This window comes from Cordyceps javanica, chromosome 5 (assembly GCF_051103115.1).
Source record: "Cordyceps javanica chromosome 5, complete sequence".
Lineage (NCBI taxonomy): Eukaryota > Fungi > Ascomycota > Sordariomycetes > Hypocreales > Cordycipitaceae > Cordyceps > Cordyceps javanica.
Genome location: NC_139299.1, coordinates 3,266,038 through 3,282,170, shown reverse-complemented (window position 1 = coordinate 3,282,170; position 16,133 = coordinate 3,266,038). Strand labels below are relative to the sequence as shown.

General features: G+C 55.3%; 4 protein-coding genes across 4 annotated transcripts; 2 read left to right on the top strand and 2 right to left on the bottom strand.

The window, feature by feature from the left end:
• Positions 1-1,183: 1,183 nt before the first annotated feature.
• V2A60_008214 (RNA polymerase II degradation factor 1) lies at positions 1,184-4,147 on the top strand (the record flags this gene model as incomplete). Its single annotated transcript, XM_083259487.1, has 4 exons — positions 1,184-1,481; positions 1,640-2,737; positions 2,807-2,839; positions 2,895-4,147. The coding sequence occupies 4 exons, from the start codon at positions 1,184-1,186 to the stop codon at positions 4,145-4,147; spliced, it is 2,682 nt and encodes an 893-aa protein (XP_083115613.1).
• Positions 4,148-6,015: 1,868 nt separating this feature from the next.
• V2A60_008213 (uncharacterized protein) lies at positions 6,016-7,560 on the bottom strand (the record flags this gene model as incomplete). The annotated part of the gene is made up of 2 exons (XM_083259486.1): positions 6,016-7,365; positions 7,456-7,560. The coding sequence occupies 2 exons, from the start codon at positions 7,558-7,560 to the stop codon at positions 6,016-6,018; spliced, it is 1,455 nt and encodes a 484-aa protein (XP_083115612.1).
• Positions 7,561-11,664: 4,104 nt separating this feature from the next.
• Positions 11,665-12,930, top strand: V2A60_008212 (Metallo-dependent phosphatase-like protein; the record flags this gene model as incomplete). Its single annotated transcript, XM_083259485.1, has 3 exons — positions 11,665-11,823; positions 11,905-11,965; positions 12,038-12,930. The coding sequence occupies 3 exons, from the start codon at positions 11,665-11,667 to the stop codon at positions 12,928-12,930; spliced, it is 1,113 nt and encodes a 370-aa protein (XP_083115611.1).
• Positions 12,931-14,110: 1,180 nt separating this feature from the next.
• V2A60_008211 (uncharacterized protein) lies at positions 14,111-15,853 on the bottom strand (the record flags this gene model as incomplete). Its single annotated transcript, XM_083259484.1, has 3 exons — positions 14,111-14,181; positions 14,291-15,144; positions 15,846-15,853. The coding sequence occupies 3 exons, from the start codon at positions 15,851-15,853 to the stop codon at positions 14,111-14,113; spliced, it is 933 nt and encodes a 310-aa protein (XP_083115610.1).
• Positions 15,854-16,133: the final 280 nt, after the last annotated feature.

Here is a 16,133-nt window from a genome sequence, read left to right as displayed (position 1 = left end):
GTGTAAGTAGTCCCTTGGACGAATTCGTTTGTTTGCCAGCAAACTCCACGGCAGGGCGGGTAAAAAAAAGAAAAGAACGGAAAAGAAAACGAGGCGAGCGGGCAAACTGCTGGGTAGGTATGCGTATGTAGCGGTACTTGAGCCTGCACGTTGCCCTGGGCAGCGAGGAGGTCCAGGCTACCGCCGGTACTTAATTTAGTGGGTGAGGTGAGGAAGGCAGCATCGAGGCGGCCAGGCGGCGAGGAGGGAGACCTCGAGGCAACCTACCTAACTTACTTAAGTACTTGCTAGGTACTTAGGCTACCTGAACGCTGGCAGGGACTTAAGCACTTACTTAGGTAGGTAGCTAGCGATATTTCGGTTCCTCTGCAGGCACAACATTATTTACATGTGCAAAGACGAGTGCACAACGTTTATGAATTGAGAGTACAAGCGCAACATTGGCGGATTGATTCTAAGTACCCTAGTAAGCTACCAGAGGTAATCTAGATATATATCATTCCATATCGATAGCTTGTGCGCCGAGAGGTCGGGCGACACCACTATCAATATTTGCAGTGGACGATTCACTGCTGCAGGGTGCTCGTGGCTACATGCCTCAGGTACCTAAGTAACTTGTACCTAGGTACCCTAGCTTGGGTATCTAGCTTGCCGAAAAGGGTACTTGCCTGGGCAGAGAGCCAAAGTGGGCAGATGGGCCATTTGGTCTACGTCTGCAGGTACCTCAGGGCGTGTGCCTGCCTCCCTGGAAAGGTACCTCTACTTAAGTACCTTAGTATCGAAGGGCAAGAGTCAACCGGTCGCCAAGTGCCCTGTCTTCACAGCCTTCCGCTCCCTTGCCCGGCCAAGTACCAACAGCAGGCATTCAGTACCTTGGCGAAAACCCTCCTCGCTTCCTCCACTTCGACTTAACCTCTTCTCATCAAATCACAACCACATTCACCACCCCCCTCCATCGTCGTCGCTTCTGTCGATACCGCCTCCATCTCATCCACCGTCGATTCGGACTTGGTAGCTGGTCGTCGTTTTAATTTACGCACCTCTGCCTGTCCTCGTTTGCTTGCAGAGGCCACCTGACCGGCCGCTGCCCTTTCCACACACGTTCTGCTCCAACCAAACTCTATCCTCCAGCTCCGGCTTCCTCTTCTCTCCATCACATCAATTCTCACCCTCTACGCCCCTCATGTCCGAGGTCACATCACGGTCCTCCGCTTCGCGCGGCAGAGGCTCTGGTCGCGGTGGTCGCGGTGGTTTCGCTGGACGCGGTGGTCGCAGACCCAATGGCGCCGACAAGCCTGATCACAGCGACTCCCCCGCCGCCTTTGACGACGATGCCGACCTGGGCGAGCTCCGAAAGCTCTATGGAGATAAGACTTCTGTCATTCGCGAGATGTTCCCAGACTGGTCCGAGGCCGACGTCCTTTTTGCGCTCCAAGAGACAAACGGTGACCAATCCGAAGCTGTCACGCGCATCGCTGAAGGTAAGGTTTGCTATTTTTCCTTCGCTCGACACCAGCCTACCATTCGCGCTCGGCATCCACAGCACAACACCCATCCCCTGACCGCCTTTACATTGCTGCTGCATTATTTCCATTTACCACCGCATCTCGCTGACTCCGTCTTCTTCTTTTTTCCGCAGGCACTATTTCTCAATGGGGCGAAGTCTCCAAGGCCAAGAAACCCGCTCGCACAAAGGCCAAGGACCCTGCTCCTGCCGCCGCCGCTACTACGACTGAACAGACAACTGCCCCTCCCCGCGCTGCTCGTGGCGGCCGCGCTGTTTCCGAAGGAGGCCGAGGACGAGGCCGAGCTACAGAGAGAGGTGGTCGCGGAGGTGCCGCCCGTGGCCGCACCACCCAGCCAGCTACCAACGGTGCCTCGCGCAACAAGGAAAACCAGCAGCTGTCCGTCCCTACTGAGGAGTCCTCTGCTTGGGGCGAGACCAAGAGCAAGCCCGAAGCCGTTGATGTCAAGCCTGCCGCTGAGCAACCTGCCAGCAAGCCCGCCGCGGCGGCCGCCGCCAAGACGTGGGCCAGCATGCTTCGCCAGTCCACTGCTGCTGATAAGCCTGCTCCTCTACCCGTTCACCCCAAGGGCAAGCCTGCCGAAACTACTGAACCTGTCGAAGCCCCCGAGTCTGTTCCCGCGCCCGCTCCTGCCCCCGAAGAAACGACTACGGCCGACGAGGAGTCGACTCCCGTCGCCACCCATGCCGACTTGGTCATTGAGGAGCCCGCGCTGCCCCCGCCCAAGGACGATCTCACAGAGACAAATCTTGAACAGGTTATTGACGACTCCCAGCCAGCCGCAACTGGCACCGCCGCAAGCACTGCCGCTGACTCGTGGGATCCACGACAGAGCCCTATTAGTTCCTCCGCCACTCCTCTCTCCGCCGCCCACCAGCAGCACCAGCGGGTGCCCATTAGCGGTTACGCCGCCTCCGCCCTCAAGGCAACCACTGACAGAACAGCCCGTCCGCCGGGCCTCCAGCGCCGTGTTCTCGATCAGGAAGAGCCTGTTCGCATGCCAGGCAATCGCGAAGTGGATCGTGCTGCCGTTCAATTCGGCGCTTTCAACCTAGGCGACAGTGAGGAGGATGTCGACGGTGAACGCGAGGACGCCGAGACTCGCGGTCAACCTCCCGCTGACTCTCCTGTTGCCCAGCCTCGTGCTTCACTCCCTCCCGTTGCCCAACCCTCTGCTGTACCGGAATCCTTCCAAAAGGCCACTGCTCCCAGTATGTTGTTGCCTCCAAGGCTGCTTATCCTACCCAGTACTCTGCCGAGCAGAACTAATGCTTTAGCAGGCGCCGCTCCTCCCACTCAGGCTCCCACACAACGTAAGTTGCATCACAATAACCACTGCGCGGCTTCTGAAGCTAATCATTTGTACAGCCGCCCAACCCGCTATCCCCGGCCAGCAGTATGGCCGTTTCGGTCAGGATCCCGCCACTCAGAAGCCCATCGATCCCTTTGGTCAGCAAGCCACGCCCGTTTCTCAACCTCCTTTCGATAGCTTTTCTACTCCCACGACGCAAGCGCCATCCCAGGCCGCCTTCAGCTCTGCTCCCTCCGATTACTCCAATTACTACACGGCCAACCAGCAGGACCGCAACGCCTATAATAATTACTACGCACAGCACTATGGCCAGCAGCAGGCTCCCCATGGTCAGCATGATGCTCAGCAGCGACCTCTGGGTGGCTACAACGCTGCTCAGACTGACAGCTTGAGCCAGTATCCCCAAAGCGGAGCCTCGCACGGCCAACCACGCTTTGGTGTCGCCGCCGACAGCCAGAACAGTGGCCACTCCACCCCTAACCCTGCTTCCCAGGCCCAGCAGCAGATTCCCCAGGGCCAGCAGGCTCAGCCCGGCCAGCAGGCACAGACTGGCGCGCCTGGCTCTCAACCCCAAGGCCATGGTCAACAGTACCCTGGCTACAACCACCCTTACTACCCTTACTATCACCAGTACTACTCTGGATACGGCCAGGGTAATTTTGGTCCTTATGGAAAGGGCGGCATGTACGGCCAGCCTTATGGCGTGTCTCCCAACGCGCCTTACGACCACGCCAGCTCGCCTGGTAATTTTGCGCCGTCCAATGCTCACCGCGATAACAGCGCCAGCTCTGGCCTGGGTGACTATGGCCGCGGAGTTGCTGGCCAGGCCGGCTCTCAACCCGGTCTCGGTGGCACCGGTTTCGGTGGCTCGCACGAAAGCTTTGCTCGCGGCGGCTCCGCCTTCCAATCGCAGGCTCAGGGGTTTAACAGCCAGAACCAGCCTAGCAGTGGTGCCTCGACCGGTGATGACCTGAAGCCTTTTGGCGATGGCAAGGGTGCCTCTGGCCCTTCCCCCTCTCTCGGCGGCGCTCGCCCTGGATCGGCCACCAACACTGGCCCTGGCGGTCAGGCCAGCGGCCTGCCTCCTCAGAACTCCCAGATGAGCGGCGCGTACGGCGGCTACCCTAACCACCTGCAGGGTCACGCTGCCCACGGCAGCGGTGCCTATGGAATGGGGGCTGCCGGCGCCGGCGCTAACCAGCACGGTAACACCCCTTACGGCTCTTATGGCAACCAGGGTTTTGGTAGCGGCGGTGGCTACTATGGTGCCGGCCAGCAGCAGCGCGGCTGGGGTGGCAACTACCATTAGTGGGGTAGAAACCGTGATGAGAAGCGGCGCAGCCGCCAGCGTCGTGGGGGTATCGGCTTCCGCGACAGCGAGAACCGAGAGGAGCGAAGAATGCGAGTGCTTGCGTTGGGCTCGCCACGGTGCAGCTGAAACCACTTAACAGATGAAGCCTGCAGGACGATTTGACCAGCAGCGAAATGTATTTTGTTTGTCACCGGGAACTATGGTGACCAAGGAGGTTGGGACGGATATGCGAGACGGATGGATTTGTCTCGACTGTTCAACTATGCATAACGTGTACGATTGTTTCTATGGACTAGTTTTTTCTATCTTTTTTTGATTTTGCTCGTTTTCTTATTCCCAAAAGTCACCCAAGGGAGGACATGACACAAGCCCAAACGACGAGCGCTGGCGACGTGTCCCTACCCAGCAAGGCGCTAGGGATCGACCAGGCTTGGTTGGGCGTGCCGTGGACGGCCTCGGCTGTTTGCTTCCAGGCGGTGGTGCGGTCGGTATTTTTGTTTTCACTTGCGATGCAATAGCAATACGAAAGGAAGGGGAGAATAAAAATGTCATTGTTTACGGGAACGGAAAGGGAGACGAATTAGCAACGGCAAAGGAAAGATTGGTCATATGTATAGGGGCATGATGGCTGTTTGGCACGAGGGATGATGCTACGGGGATGTGTATAGTCTAGGCAGCCGGAATGAACGCATTGACAAGGAGACAATTGATGTATCCAGGACTGTCCGTGAAGATTGGCTGGCAACCGAGTTGTGTGGTGTGTGTAGGACAAGCAAGAGCTTATTCGTCTAAAGTTGCCCGATTGTACGACTCGTTCAAGCACGCCAGCGTCGTGCAACGATATGAAACTAAAAAGCATGACTGACTCCTGGCGTCACTGTTGCACAAAATCTAGATGAGGGGAGCATTCATCGAATGTTTTGTTTATTTCTCTACCACTTTATTCCACCATCACGTTACATCTATCTCCCCTCCCTGCAGGTATAATAAAAAAGGGCAAGCCGACTGCGCGTGGCTTCCAACCACCACCGGCCGCCTCGGAAACCGTCTCCCGGGAAGGGACGCGGAGCAGAATGTACCACAAAAAAGACATTCTCAATCCCCGCTTCCCCTTCCTGTCTCTCTCTCTCTCTCGTCTCTCTCCTCCCATCTTTGCGCTCGCTCCCAGCAATTAACTTTGTCAAGTCCCGTACTACCAACGAGATGTTGACGGAAAACAAGAAACTAACACGATAACCAACTGATGGAAGAAGAGAGAGAGAGTGCGCGCGCGTGTGTGTAAAAAAGAACAGCACGACATAGAAACAACAACACAGGAAAAAGACTGACAAAAGACTGAACAGGCGAAAATAAGAAAAAAAACAATTGTCTAGCAAAAGAAGAAGAAAAACGCCGTCCAGGTAACACGAATGATTCGAACTTTTCTGCTCCAGCAGCAACTATGAGCAATAACGAAGGGGGAACGAGGGAAGAGGAGGAGGAAGGAGAAAGAGGGGGAGGAGAATGAGGAGAAGGGGTTATCGAAACGCATTTGTACCAGTGATTAAAGTAAACGGATACCAAGGAATAGAAAAGTTGCAGTAGAATCAAAGGCGGCAAAGGATTAGAATCCAATTGCCAAAGGCAAAGTCGTCCCGACGAGTTTGCTTTATTTTTTTGAATGAACAAGAAAAGTTCACAAATGAAAGGAACAAGAAATGAGTCGCTTAATCGGCTATGAATGCTGCCGACATGATCCGTGGCTATAACATAGAAAAAGTGTGAATCAGAAGTGAAATGAGAAGAAGAGAAGAAAAAAAGGCTCCGAGGACAGATGTAGAAAAAGTTCATAAGTCGTTAAAATATGGGCTAACAGAGCACCGCCGTTACATGACCACGCAGCAGCCGCAACCGTCCTTTTTGTTGGCCTCTGGGGGCTCGACCTGCGGCGCTTGCTGTATTTGTGGTGTGGTTTGCGGCGAGCCCATCACGGCAGTGTTTGCCGGGCGCGGGCTGGGTACGGGTGTGCCCGGCGGCTTGTCGATTATCTTGGGCATGGTCGAGTACATTGACCCAGTGCGCATGAGCGGCCGGTTCGTGACAGCTGGCTTGAGCGGCCACTCTTCCTCGGCCGGCTCAACGTCCTTTTCAGGGTCAGTGCCGCCAGGCTTGGGTAGTCCCAGAGAATTTGTGTTGAGAGGACGGAAATCCTTGTCATATGCGTCGCCAAAGGTACCCTCCTTCTCCATCTGCTCTTGGGCCATCTTCTTGGCGACAAAGGGAGGAATCTGCTGATCAGGCGGCAGACGGGGATCGGGTTTAAACGTGTTGGCCATCCACGGCGGCTCGCCCTCCGGGTGTCTTGCTCGGGATGCGGCCCGTCCAGTGCGCGTGACTGGGCGGGATCCGGAGCTGCTCGGAGATTCCTTGCCTCTTGTGCCCGGCCTAGTGGGTGTGCTAGCGCTGTTCTTGCGCGCGTGCTTCTTTGGGGAAGAATCCGTGATGGAGCGCTTGGCCTGTGAGCCAATGCTGCCCGTGTCTCTAAATGATGCACCGGCGCTACGAGAGCGTGTTTTGCTGTATGAGAGGCTGTTGTTGTCGTCTTCGTCAGAGTTTTGGCGGGCGGCGAGGGAGCCGTGCTCGAGGAACTCGATGGAGATGGGCGCCGGGCTGACTTTGGCGACGGGAATACGGGTGCTTCCGGTGAGGGCGTTGTTGGTAAAATAGGCACTCGATTCGGCTTCGGCGATTTCCTGAGGGGTTCTCAGATCCCATGTTGGGGGCGAGGGCGACGAGGGCGGCTCGAGAGAGGCGGAATCATTCTTGGGGCGGTTTGGATTGGAGTCGGATTCGGTGGTCTGGCTTAGGCGGCTTTCGTTTCTGCGGGCTAGGCGGCTGGAGGATCTTCCCTTGGGTAAGAAGAAGCCGGCAGCCTCGAGCTCCTCGGTTTCTATTCTGGCCAGCTTATCTCTGTGGATCCATTTGGATTGGTCCTGGCTGTACACAAACTGGTCGCTCTTGGCCTTTTCCTCCTCTGAGAGACCCGGAAGCAATTCTCGCTGGTATTCGGAGGGTTTGGACCACTTGGAGCTGTGAAGGTTATCGGCGGACCGCATCTTACGGGCGGTGATGTCCTGAGTGTATGTTCTTGGTGCGGTGCGGGCATCGTGCGCGGGAAAAGAGGAAGCTTGCTGGGGTTGTTCGGACGAGGTGGTGGCATGATGAGGGCCGTGACTCTAGTAGGGGGCAGCGGTTGGTTAGCTCGGCGGCGGGTGACGGCCTCCCGTGGAAGGGGGTTGAGGCAATACGAGAGGCAAGCGACGTACCTCTGCGTTGACGGCAGAATAATCCCAGCCGTTGTCATTGCCATGGCTGCTGCTGGGAGGCGTCAGAGCTGACGCCGGACCCGGTACAGAGGCCACGGCAGCCATTGGTCACACCAGGTACGAGGACAACGGCAGAAGGGTGGTGGCTGATTGTCGAGTAAGACAGGGTGAGGAGTCGAGGAGTACTGGGTAACGGCGGCAGCCGGTGAGCGCCCTGAAGCCGTAAAGAGCTGCACAGGCCCAAGACAAAGGAGAATAAACCAAGTGGGCGTTGGTTGAGGCAAGCAGGGACAGGATGGCGCGCGCGTTTTCTTGGCGAGGGCGGCAAGGTATGAATTGAAATTGCCGAGAGGCCAACGGGTCGAGGCGGAGGAAGCTTTGGTGGCAGCACGAGAATGCGAGGCGAGGCGGCGAGTCGGCGAGGCGAGGCGTTGGACGGAGTGCTGGGTAGCCGACGATTCAGGGAGGTGATGAGACGAGGCTCATTGGGGGAAAAAAAGAGCCTAGGGCCAAGAGGCAGTGTGCAAGGCAAAGGACAAGACAGACTGAGAGCCGGGCGCGCAGTGGGAAAGAATGTTGGACATGGGGGCCACCGAGGCCAATGGAAGAAGAATTGATGAGAGAGAAGAAAGGAAGCGGCAGGTCAAGATTTGACAAAACGGAGCTAGACCATCCATGCAGCCAGGACGATGCAGATTGAAATGGTGGTGGTTAATGAGTGTGAATGGGTGTGGACGGTGTGTGGAGGATGGATGATGGATGGGTGGACGGCGTAGATGAGAGGACGGTTAGTGGTACTGGCCTAGTACCAGTTGGTAAGGTAGTTGGTGATTGAAAGCATGGGCTTTTGGTGTGTGACTGCGGTGATCAACTGCCTCTTACCAATAGTGCTGTAGTACTCAGTAGTTGGTGGTCATGGTGGAGGAAGAGGAGATGCGAGAAGAGGGCACAAGGGGGATAGGGAGGCATCACGGGTGTGCAAACGGCGGGCCTGGGAGAGACGCAGCCGCTATAATTATCTGGGCCGTTTCTGATGCGCCCATTGTGCCAGTGTTTGTTGGCGGGGTACGGTGTACATGCAGCACATTCACTACAGAGTTGGGGTTACAGTGCCTGAGCGGCCGCTGAAGCATACCTTCAGGTAGGTTAGTACGGAGTGCCCAAGAGGCAGCGGTGATGCCCTACAAGGCCTCTCCCCCACTGGCTCACGACATCTCCCAAGTACTCGACAAGTGAAACACGATGGGCAAAAAAGCAAAAAGGAAAAAAAAGAAAAGAAAAGAAACAGACTCAAACAGAGTCGTATCAGGAACGCTTCTATTCTGTATCTCTGTAGTTGGGCAAAAGAAAAAAAAAGAAAAAAAGAAAGCGTTGCCGAAATCTTTGCTGCTCCTTCCTTCCTTTCTTTTCTTTTCTAACCCAGTCGATTATTAGACCTTGCTTGAGCTCCTCTACAGAGGCAAGTACCAGTACCTACCTACCTACTTACCTGCCTTGATGGCTTCCTACTGGTACACGCTGGGTCGACTTGTCTGGTGTTAATTTGCCCTTGGCGCCTTGCAACAAAAGACGAAAAGAAAAAAAAAAAAAGAAACCAAAACCAAAACCAGTAGAGGCCCCGCCCGAAGCCCGGCGCCAGGTACCGCTACAGATTTCATTGCCCGGCCATGGTCCTTGCCCCTGATGAACCCTCAGTATGTACCTAGGTAGGTACTTGGCCGTGCGCACCGCCCGCTGTCCCCCCCGGATGAACAAGACCATGGCGTCGCGCGTGTGTACAGGTACCAGATCGATTGTGGGCAAGTAATCAAAGCGAGTACGTGATGTCAATTTTAAATTAGTTAATCCCAGTCTTTTTCCCAATCCCATGGCTAAAATGGGGGTAGGTACTCCGTACTTAGGGGGGCGTGCTCCCGGCTTTGGCTTCTAATTTTGGGTCTCGTACTAATAACTGAGTATTCAGCAGCTTTTGCTCTGGATGCCTGGTTCATCAATTCTGCAATCTGCATCCGCTTGCACCCAGCCAACCCGGGCCGACCTAATAAGTTACCTGGCCAGGTAAGCAAGTAAGTAGTAATACATGCCCATTGTCAATTGAGGCATTGAAAGTTGCCTTGTCCGGTAATCTACTTGCCATCAGCCATATGCTATCTGCTACTTATCTGTAGGCAAATAAGAGGTAGGCACTCCGTACGGATACTCTGTACAGATACCCGTGTAGGTCTTGTACTTGTTGGGCACCTTGCCTTGTTCTCTTGGAAAATTGGCATGCCATCCCCGTACCTACATGATAAGTGACAGGACACATACATGACCTCATACCCAAGTACTTATTACTCTGTACCTCATTCTGTTACTTATAGGCGGGGAGTCAAGTCACCGGACTGCCTCCCGCATCCTGTTGGCTTCCAAAGCTTCAACTTGCTTGCTTCCTCCCTACCTACTACTTACCTACCGACCTGCTGCCTTCATCGCCGAGAAAGCTCAAGCGCGTCACCGAGATGACCTCATTTAACTCGCTCATGCACCACGCCGTGCACGGCAGCTGGCTCAAGAACTCGCGTCCTCCTCCCATCACTCTCTCTCCAAGTACTTGCTCTCGTCAGCCCGAAAACCCAAACCAATGTTGGTGTCTTTTGTCGACGCGCCAAGCACTTGCCCGTACTTATTAGCGTCCCTCCATCGCCTGAATGTGCCAATGCAGATGCAAGTACCGGTACTCCTTCACCCAGTCCGGCGCCGCTAGTTCAGGTACTTTAACTGCCTAATAAACTACCTTGCCTCTTTCCTCCAAGTGGGCTCGCATCTTTGCTTATTTGTTAGTTGGCCCTTGTTGGAAAAACAATGGGCATCGTCCGAAAGCCGATTGCGCTGCAACCTGAGCTGGCGCCTGGTACTACTGTGTGCCTGGCCGTGTTTTCTTTTTTCTTTTTTTTCTCTCTCCGTCGTTTGCTCCTTCTTCCATCGTTGCCCGATCAAACACACTCGACGTAGCCTCAGCATTCGATCCACGCCCAAGCGCATAGTCGAGGCCGATCATCGCCGCACGGCTGATGCGTCTGGCTCGTGCAGCAAGCCTATTGCTGGGGCCGCCGAGATTACCACTCTACTGGTACTAATACTAGTACCAAAACTACCAATAGCCTTGGACCTTGGACCCTGGTCCAGCCCGGCGGTACCATCTCCCCGTTCACCTTGGTACCCGCCTGGCACCTTCGATAGTTCGGCCCGCGGAAAGCCCCAACCCCCAACCCCCCATTACCTTTCGTCACCTCGAAAATAATAATGGTAATAGCTGAACCATCATCGAATCGGCCAGGCTTTCCTCTTGGACCCCCCGGTTGCCGCTCGGGTCTGGACTGGGTTCTGATTCGATACCAGTACGTCGCCGTTGTGGCTTGCAGCACTCGAGCCAGCTTCATTCCGCCAATGATTGATGACTGCTGCAGTCTGCAGCACACAAGTAGATCAACCACCGACTCGAGACCCTGTCACTATCACGCAAACTAATAAGTAATAATCTGCACAGCTTACAGCTTACTCCGTACTATAGTCTACATCACATCTGCCTAATCGCGACGTGCTTGACCCAAGTAGTAACGCCCCTTGTTATTGGGGAGTCCCCATGGTTCGTTTTGTTTCCTGCGATAAGAATTGCTGCCACACATTCCCATTCGATCAGTGTGGCTCGGCCATTTTACACACAAATCGTTGCCGCCAGGGAACCCCCCTGGTGCGATCGAGCCTTTGACAGGACGCACACGGCAGAGAACAGGCAGGCTTGTCCTTGCAAGCGCCTCCGTTCATCGAGCCATGATGGAATATGCTTACTCCGTGCATCATGAATACATATCAAAAGTGTCAGCTGCCCACGGCTAAAAAAAAAAAACGGCCGCGCGGCAAAGACTGCGGCCCCGCCGTTTACAAATTATCACGAATCAACCGCGTCCATGCCGTGCAGGGCCGGACTTGATCTCCCATAAGCAGGGTAAAATCACACAATGACGGATTTTCTTGCCAAAGCGACATGTAGCTTATACTGATGGGATTCCCAGGAACCATGGTGACTGCTTAGAAGTGTGCGCTTTACCATGTCCCACCAAGCGTTTGGCATGGTAGACGGATCGCAGTCATTGCGTTTGATGGGATGGTGGGGTGTGCGGCTTCTCGCCGTCAGCCTCGCGCTTCAACTTGTAACTCTTACACAAAATGGCGACGACGCCAGAAATCAAGTCGGAGAGTCGTCGTCCCACTCGCCGCACCCGTATCGTCTGCATCTCAGATACACACAACTGCACCGTCAAGCTCCCGCCGGGCGATGTCCTCATCCACGCGGGCGATCTCACCAACCAGGGCAGCTACTCCAAGGTCCGTGTTCTCTTGCCTTGATCGCCACGCATCAAGAGCAGCGAAAGAAAGAAAAAAACATGCTTACGGGATAGGTTGTAGCTGTCAAGGGCGGTCAGATGGCTGGAAGGACTCCGATACGAGGCCAAGATTATCATTGCTGGTTCGCCCGACCACCACCCCGTGGATTGAGCGCGCAGACGGAGAAAAAGGTTCTAATGGCAGGAATTTGCAGGCAACCACGACATCACCCTGGATGCCGACTTTTACGCCAAACATGGGCACGAGTTTCACAACAACAAGATGGAGTCCCATGAGGAATGCCTCGCGCTGCTGACCAGGTCGCCGTCGCTGACCTACCTGCACCACGAGACGGCCACCATCCGGCTGTCGTCGCCGGCCGGGCCGCGCACCGAGTTTACCGTCTTCGGGTCGCCCCTCGCGCCGGCCTTTGGCCACTGGGCATTCTACTACGACCCACCACCGTACGGCCATCATGACCACTCGAAAGTCTCGCCGTGGGAGGCCATCCCGGCACACGCCGACATTGTGGTGACTCACACCCCGCCGCGCGGCCACTGCGACGACCGCGGCGTCGTCGACCGGCCCGCGGGTTGCGAGGCGCTCAGGCGCGCCCTCTGGCGCGTGCGGCCTCGGCTCGCCGTCTGCGGCCACTTGCACGAGGGCCGGGGCGTGTCGCGCGTGCTCTGGGATCTGGGCCGCGTATACGGGGAGCGAGACGGCAACGACGGCGATGACGGCGAGGCAGCGGCAGCAGCAGCAGCAGCAGCAGCAGTAGCAGCGTGGCAGGATCCGGGCGAGGAGGGGCCAAGCGGCAACAAGAACAACAAGATGAGTCTGGTGGATCTGAGTGCTTCCAAAAAGTCCAACCCTAGACCGCTCGACAACGACGGCGGCTTAGGCCGGCACGACGGAGATTATGGGACGGCGGAAGCGGCGGCGGCGGAAGCGGCTGCGCCGGGCTGGCACGGCCGGAGGGAGACTTGTGTCGTCAACGCGGCGGTCCTCAAGAGCAAGTTCCCGCACGCGGGCGGTAAGCAATTCTACAAACCCATCGTGGTCGACCTGGACCTTCCGGTGGTTGTGGAGGAGAGTCGACAAGGTTGAAGGGGGTTTTTTCAATCCTTGCGGCGCCCGGTTCTGCTGTTCTGCTCTGTTTCAAAGATGATGTCTTTTTTTTTTGCTGAAATATCATTTTTTTTTCTCTTTACAGCTTTTCAGCTGATCCTCGTGTGGTGGTCACAATCATGCCCGGCGGCTTCATCTTACGTCAACATGTGCCATCATGTATATATGCACAACTAGCAGATTTCATGTAATGCTGCTGCTCGTCCAACGTCGGACGATTTCCACAATCGCGAAAACAGGAATATTCTGCTTCACTTTCCCCTCCCCCCTTAGCAAGCCAGCCAGCCAGCGTAATGCCCCTCGTCGTGACAGAGGAAGCACGGGACCTGTTTTCTTATGGGGGAGGCTGGTCTTCATCTTCATACCTCCCATCAACCAACTTGTGCGTGCCGATCAGCCCCCCCCCTTCTTCGATCCCCATTTATACCACGAGATCTACGGTTGAAACTCCTCTCTCCCTCTCTCTCTCTCTCCCCTCCCCTGTCCCGTCCCGTTCCCCCCCGCATTGATTTTCTGTCTCTCTTTTTTTTCTCCGAGTGCCGCCGCGTGTGTGGGGGGGTTTCCAACGAAACGGCTTGGCAGGCGAGCTATTGCCATGCAAGCACGGAAAACGTCTTGATCATCGGGCCGCCGCCCTCTTGACTAGTTTTTCCTTGCTCTCCACGGTTCATACATGACGTAAGTTTTGATTTGTGTCGGGCTGGTCCGCCCACGGGTATGTGGGTGGCCCAGGGTGGCTAGTGGGTGGTGAATTGCGGGGAAGAATGCAGGACGGCCATCATAGATCGCCGGCCAGGCAAGAAAGGCAGGTTTCAAAAAGGTGAAGAAATTGTCCGAGACCCGTTTTCATCAAGGTACGTCATTGTGCTGTAGTTTTTCGCTTGGCTTGGGATGTATCTTTTTGTACTGTTTTTTTTTCTTCTTTTTGGGTTGACTTTTTTTTTGGGCATCAAACGTTGGGGATCTACGGGTGAGTTTTACTTTATAGTGTCGTCTTGACATGATGAAGGACGAGGGGGTGTGCTGTTAAATAGAGGGAGAGTAACTACGTCAATGAGGTATCACAGAATGAACAATGACTATGTGTATGACATTGTGGTATTCCTTTTCTTTTTCTATTACTTTTTTTCATACTCCTTGGTGATTGTGTACAGAAATCTCAGTCCTTGACGGCTTGGAGGGTGTAAGTCAGCGGTACTCGCCAACGCTCATTCTTGAGAGCGTACTCGCCTGTTCATTTTTCATTATATTAGTTGAAGAATCTATGGATACGAAAAGAAGAACAATAAGAAGAAGAAGAAACATTGTAATTGGAAAAAAAAAGAAGAAAAAAACTCACCTCCGCCAATCTCCTCCATCTGCCCCGGCAGGGCATCCCACGGCACGCTCGTATGCTCCGTCAGGCCCGTCACCCGCAGGCCCGCGTCCAGGAGCGCCTGCACAATCTCGCCGAGGCCGTGGTTGAACTCGGCCGTGGTCGTGTGGCGGAACTCGTGCGCCTCATGCCGCACGTACGTCGCGGCCTCGTCGAAGAGGAGCGGCCGGTCGGCGCCGCGCTCAAAGTACGGGTACTTGACCACCAGCGCTCCTCCTCCTCCTCCTGCTGCTGCTGCTGCTTCTCCTGTTCTTTGCGCAAAAGGATCCGATAATGATGACGTCGTCGTAGTCGTCGTCGTCATCTTGTCGTCCAGCGTCCACAGAATCGGGTGGCCCTCGCGGAGAAACAGCCGGCCGCCGCCGGGCCTGAGCAGGCCGGCGACGACGACGGCCCACGGGCGAATATCGGGGATCCAGCAGAGGGCGCCGATGCCGGTGAAGACGAGGTCAAACAGACCGCGCACATCGTCGTCGTCACCAGCGGCCGCCGGCGGCGGCAGCAGCAGCGCGTCCAGGGCGTCGTAGACGGAGGCTTCCACAAAGTCGAGGCGGTCCCCTCCCGAGGTGCGGGTCGCGGCGGCCAGCCGGCGGGCCTCGGCGAGGGACGCCGGGGAAAAGTCGAGGCCCGTGACGGAGGCGGCACCGCGCCGCGCCAGGCTCAGCGTGTCGGTGCCAATGTGGCACTGCAGGTGCGCGCAGCGCAGGCCCGTCACGTCCCCCAGCAGCGGCGCGTCAAAGGCGACAACGCCCGAGACGTACGTCGGGTCGGCGATGAAGTCGGCCACGTTGTAGTCGGGCGAGGCGGCATGCTGCCCTCTCGGCGTCGGTTACTATTCTCTTTGCGGGACAAGGATGAAAGGAAAGCAAAGTGGTGAAAAAGGCGGCAAGAGGGAAGAGAAGGGGGGGGGGGGGGGTAGACGAGACGACTTACAAGAGGAGCGCGCTCATCCCAGTTTTTCTTGTTAAGGCTTTCCCAGTCCACGGTGGGCATCTTTTTCTTCTTCTTTTTTTTTTTTGATTTTGTTTCTTGCGTACTTGTAAATTGTCTCGAGCTATGGAATGCCTGTCTTAGATAGCCACATTGTCAACGACATCATCCGAAATATATATATACTTCTACATCACAACATTTGTTTCGCTGGCGCTAAGCCCGAGTCAGCTCGCCGAACCCAGAGGGGAGGGGACGGTTTTGTTTTGTGACTTTTGCTGAAAAGGGTAGCTCGGAGAAGAAAGGGACTTTTTTTCTTCTTCTCTTCTTTCGGTCTGACGCAGCGGCGTGAAAATCACAAGTCTCTCTCTCTCTCTTTCTTGGCAAGCGCTCAGAAAATCGAACGGAGAGGGGACCCCCACCCGCCGAGAGGGAAGAGGCGTTGAGAAAGCTCTCAGTTTCCTCATGTCGAATTTGAACGAGAAGAGAAAGAAGAAACAAGGAAAAAGACGACGGCACGTTCTCTATTGTCGTTTTTTTGTCATAGACTACCTTTTCTTTGCATTGTCAAACACCCACCTGGACTCACATGGACATGGCATAGAACCAAAAAGCACTTGGCCCGCTATGCTGTGATGGTGCAAACCGGACAGGAGGAATACAAATATCATCATTCCTTCGACAACACGCTTCTTAGTTCCATCGTGCTTTATGGACCTGTCTTAACTCAAAGATTAGAAGAACGAAGAAAAAAATACATTCAGACAATAGCCACAAAGTGTGGTTGGTGCTACGTTCTCTGTAGGCGTTGGATGCTGGGTTGCTTCTGTTTGCGCAACCGCATATTTGCTGGTGTCGACAGAACTCGTCTTGATTT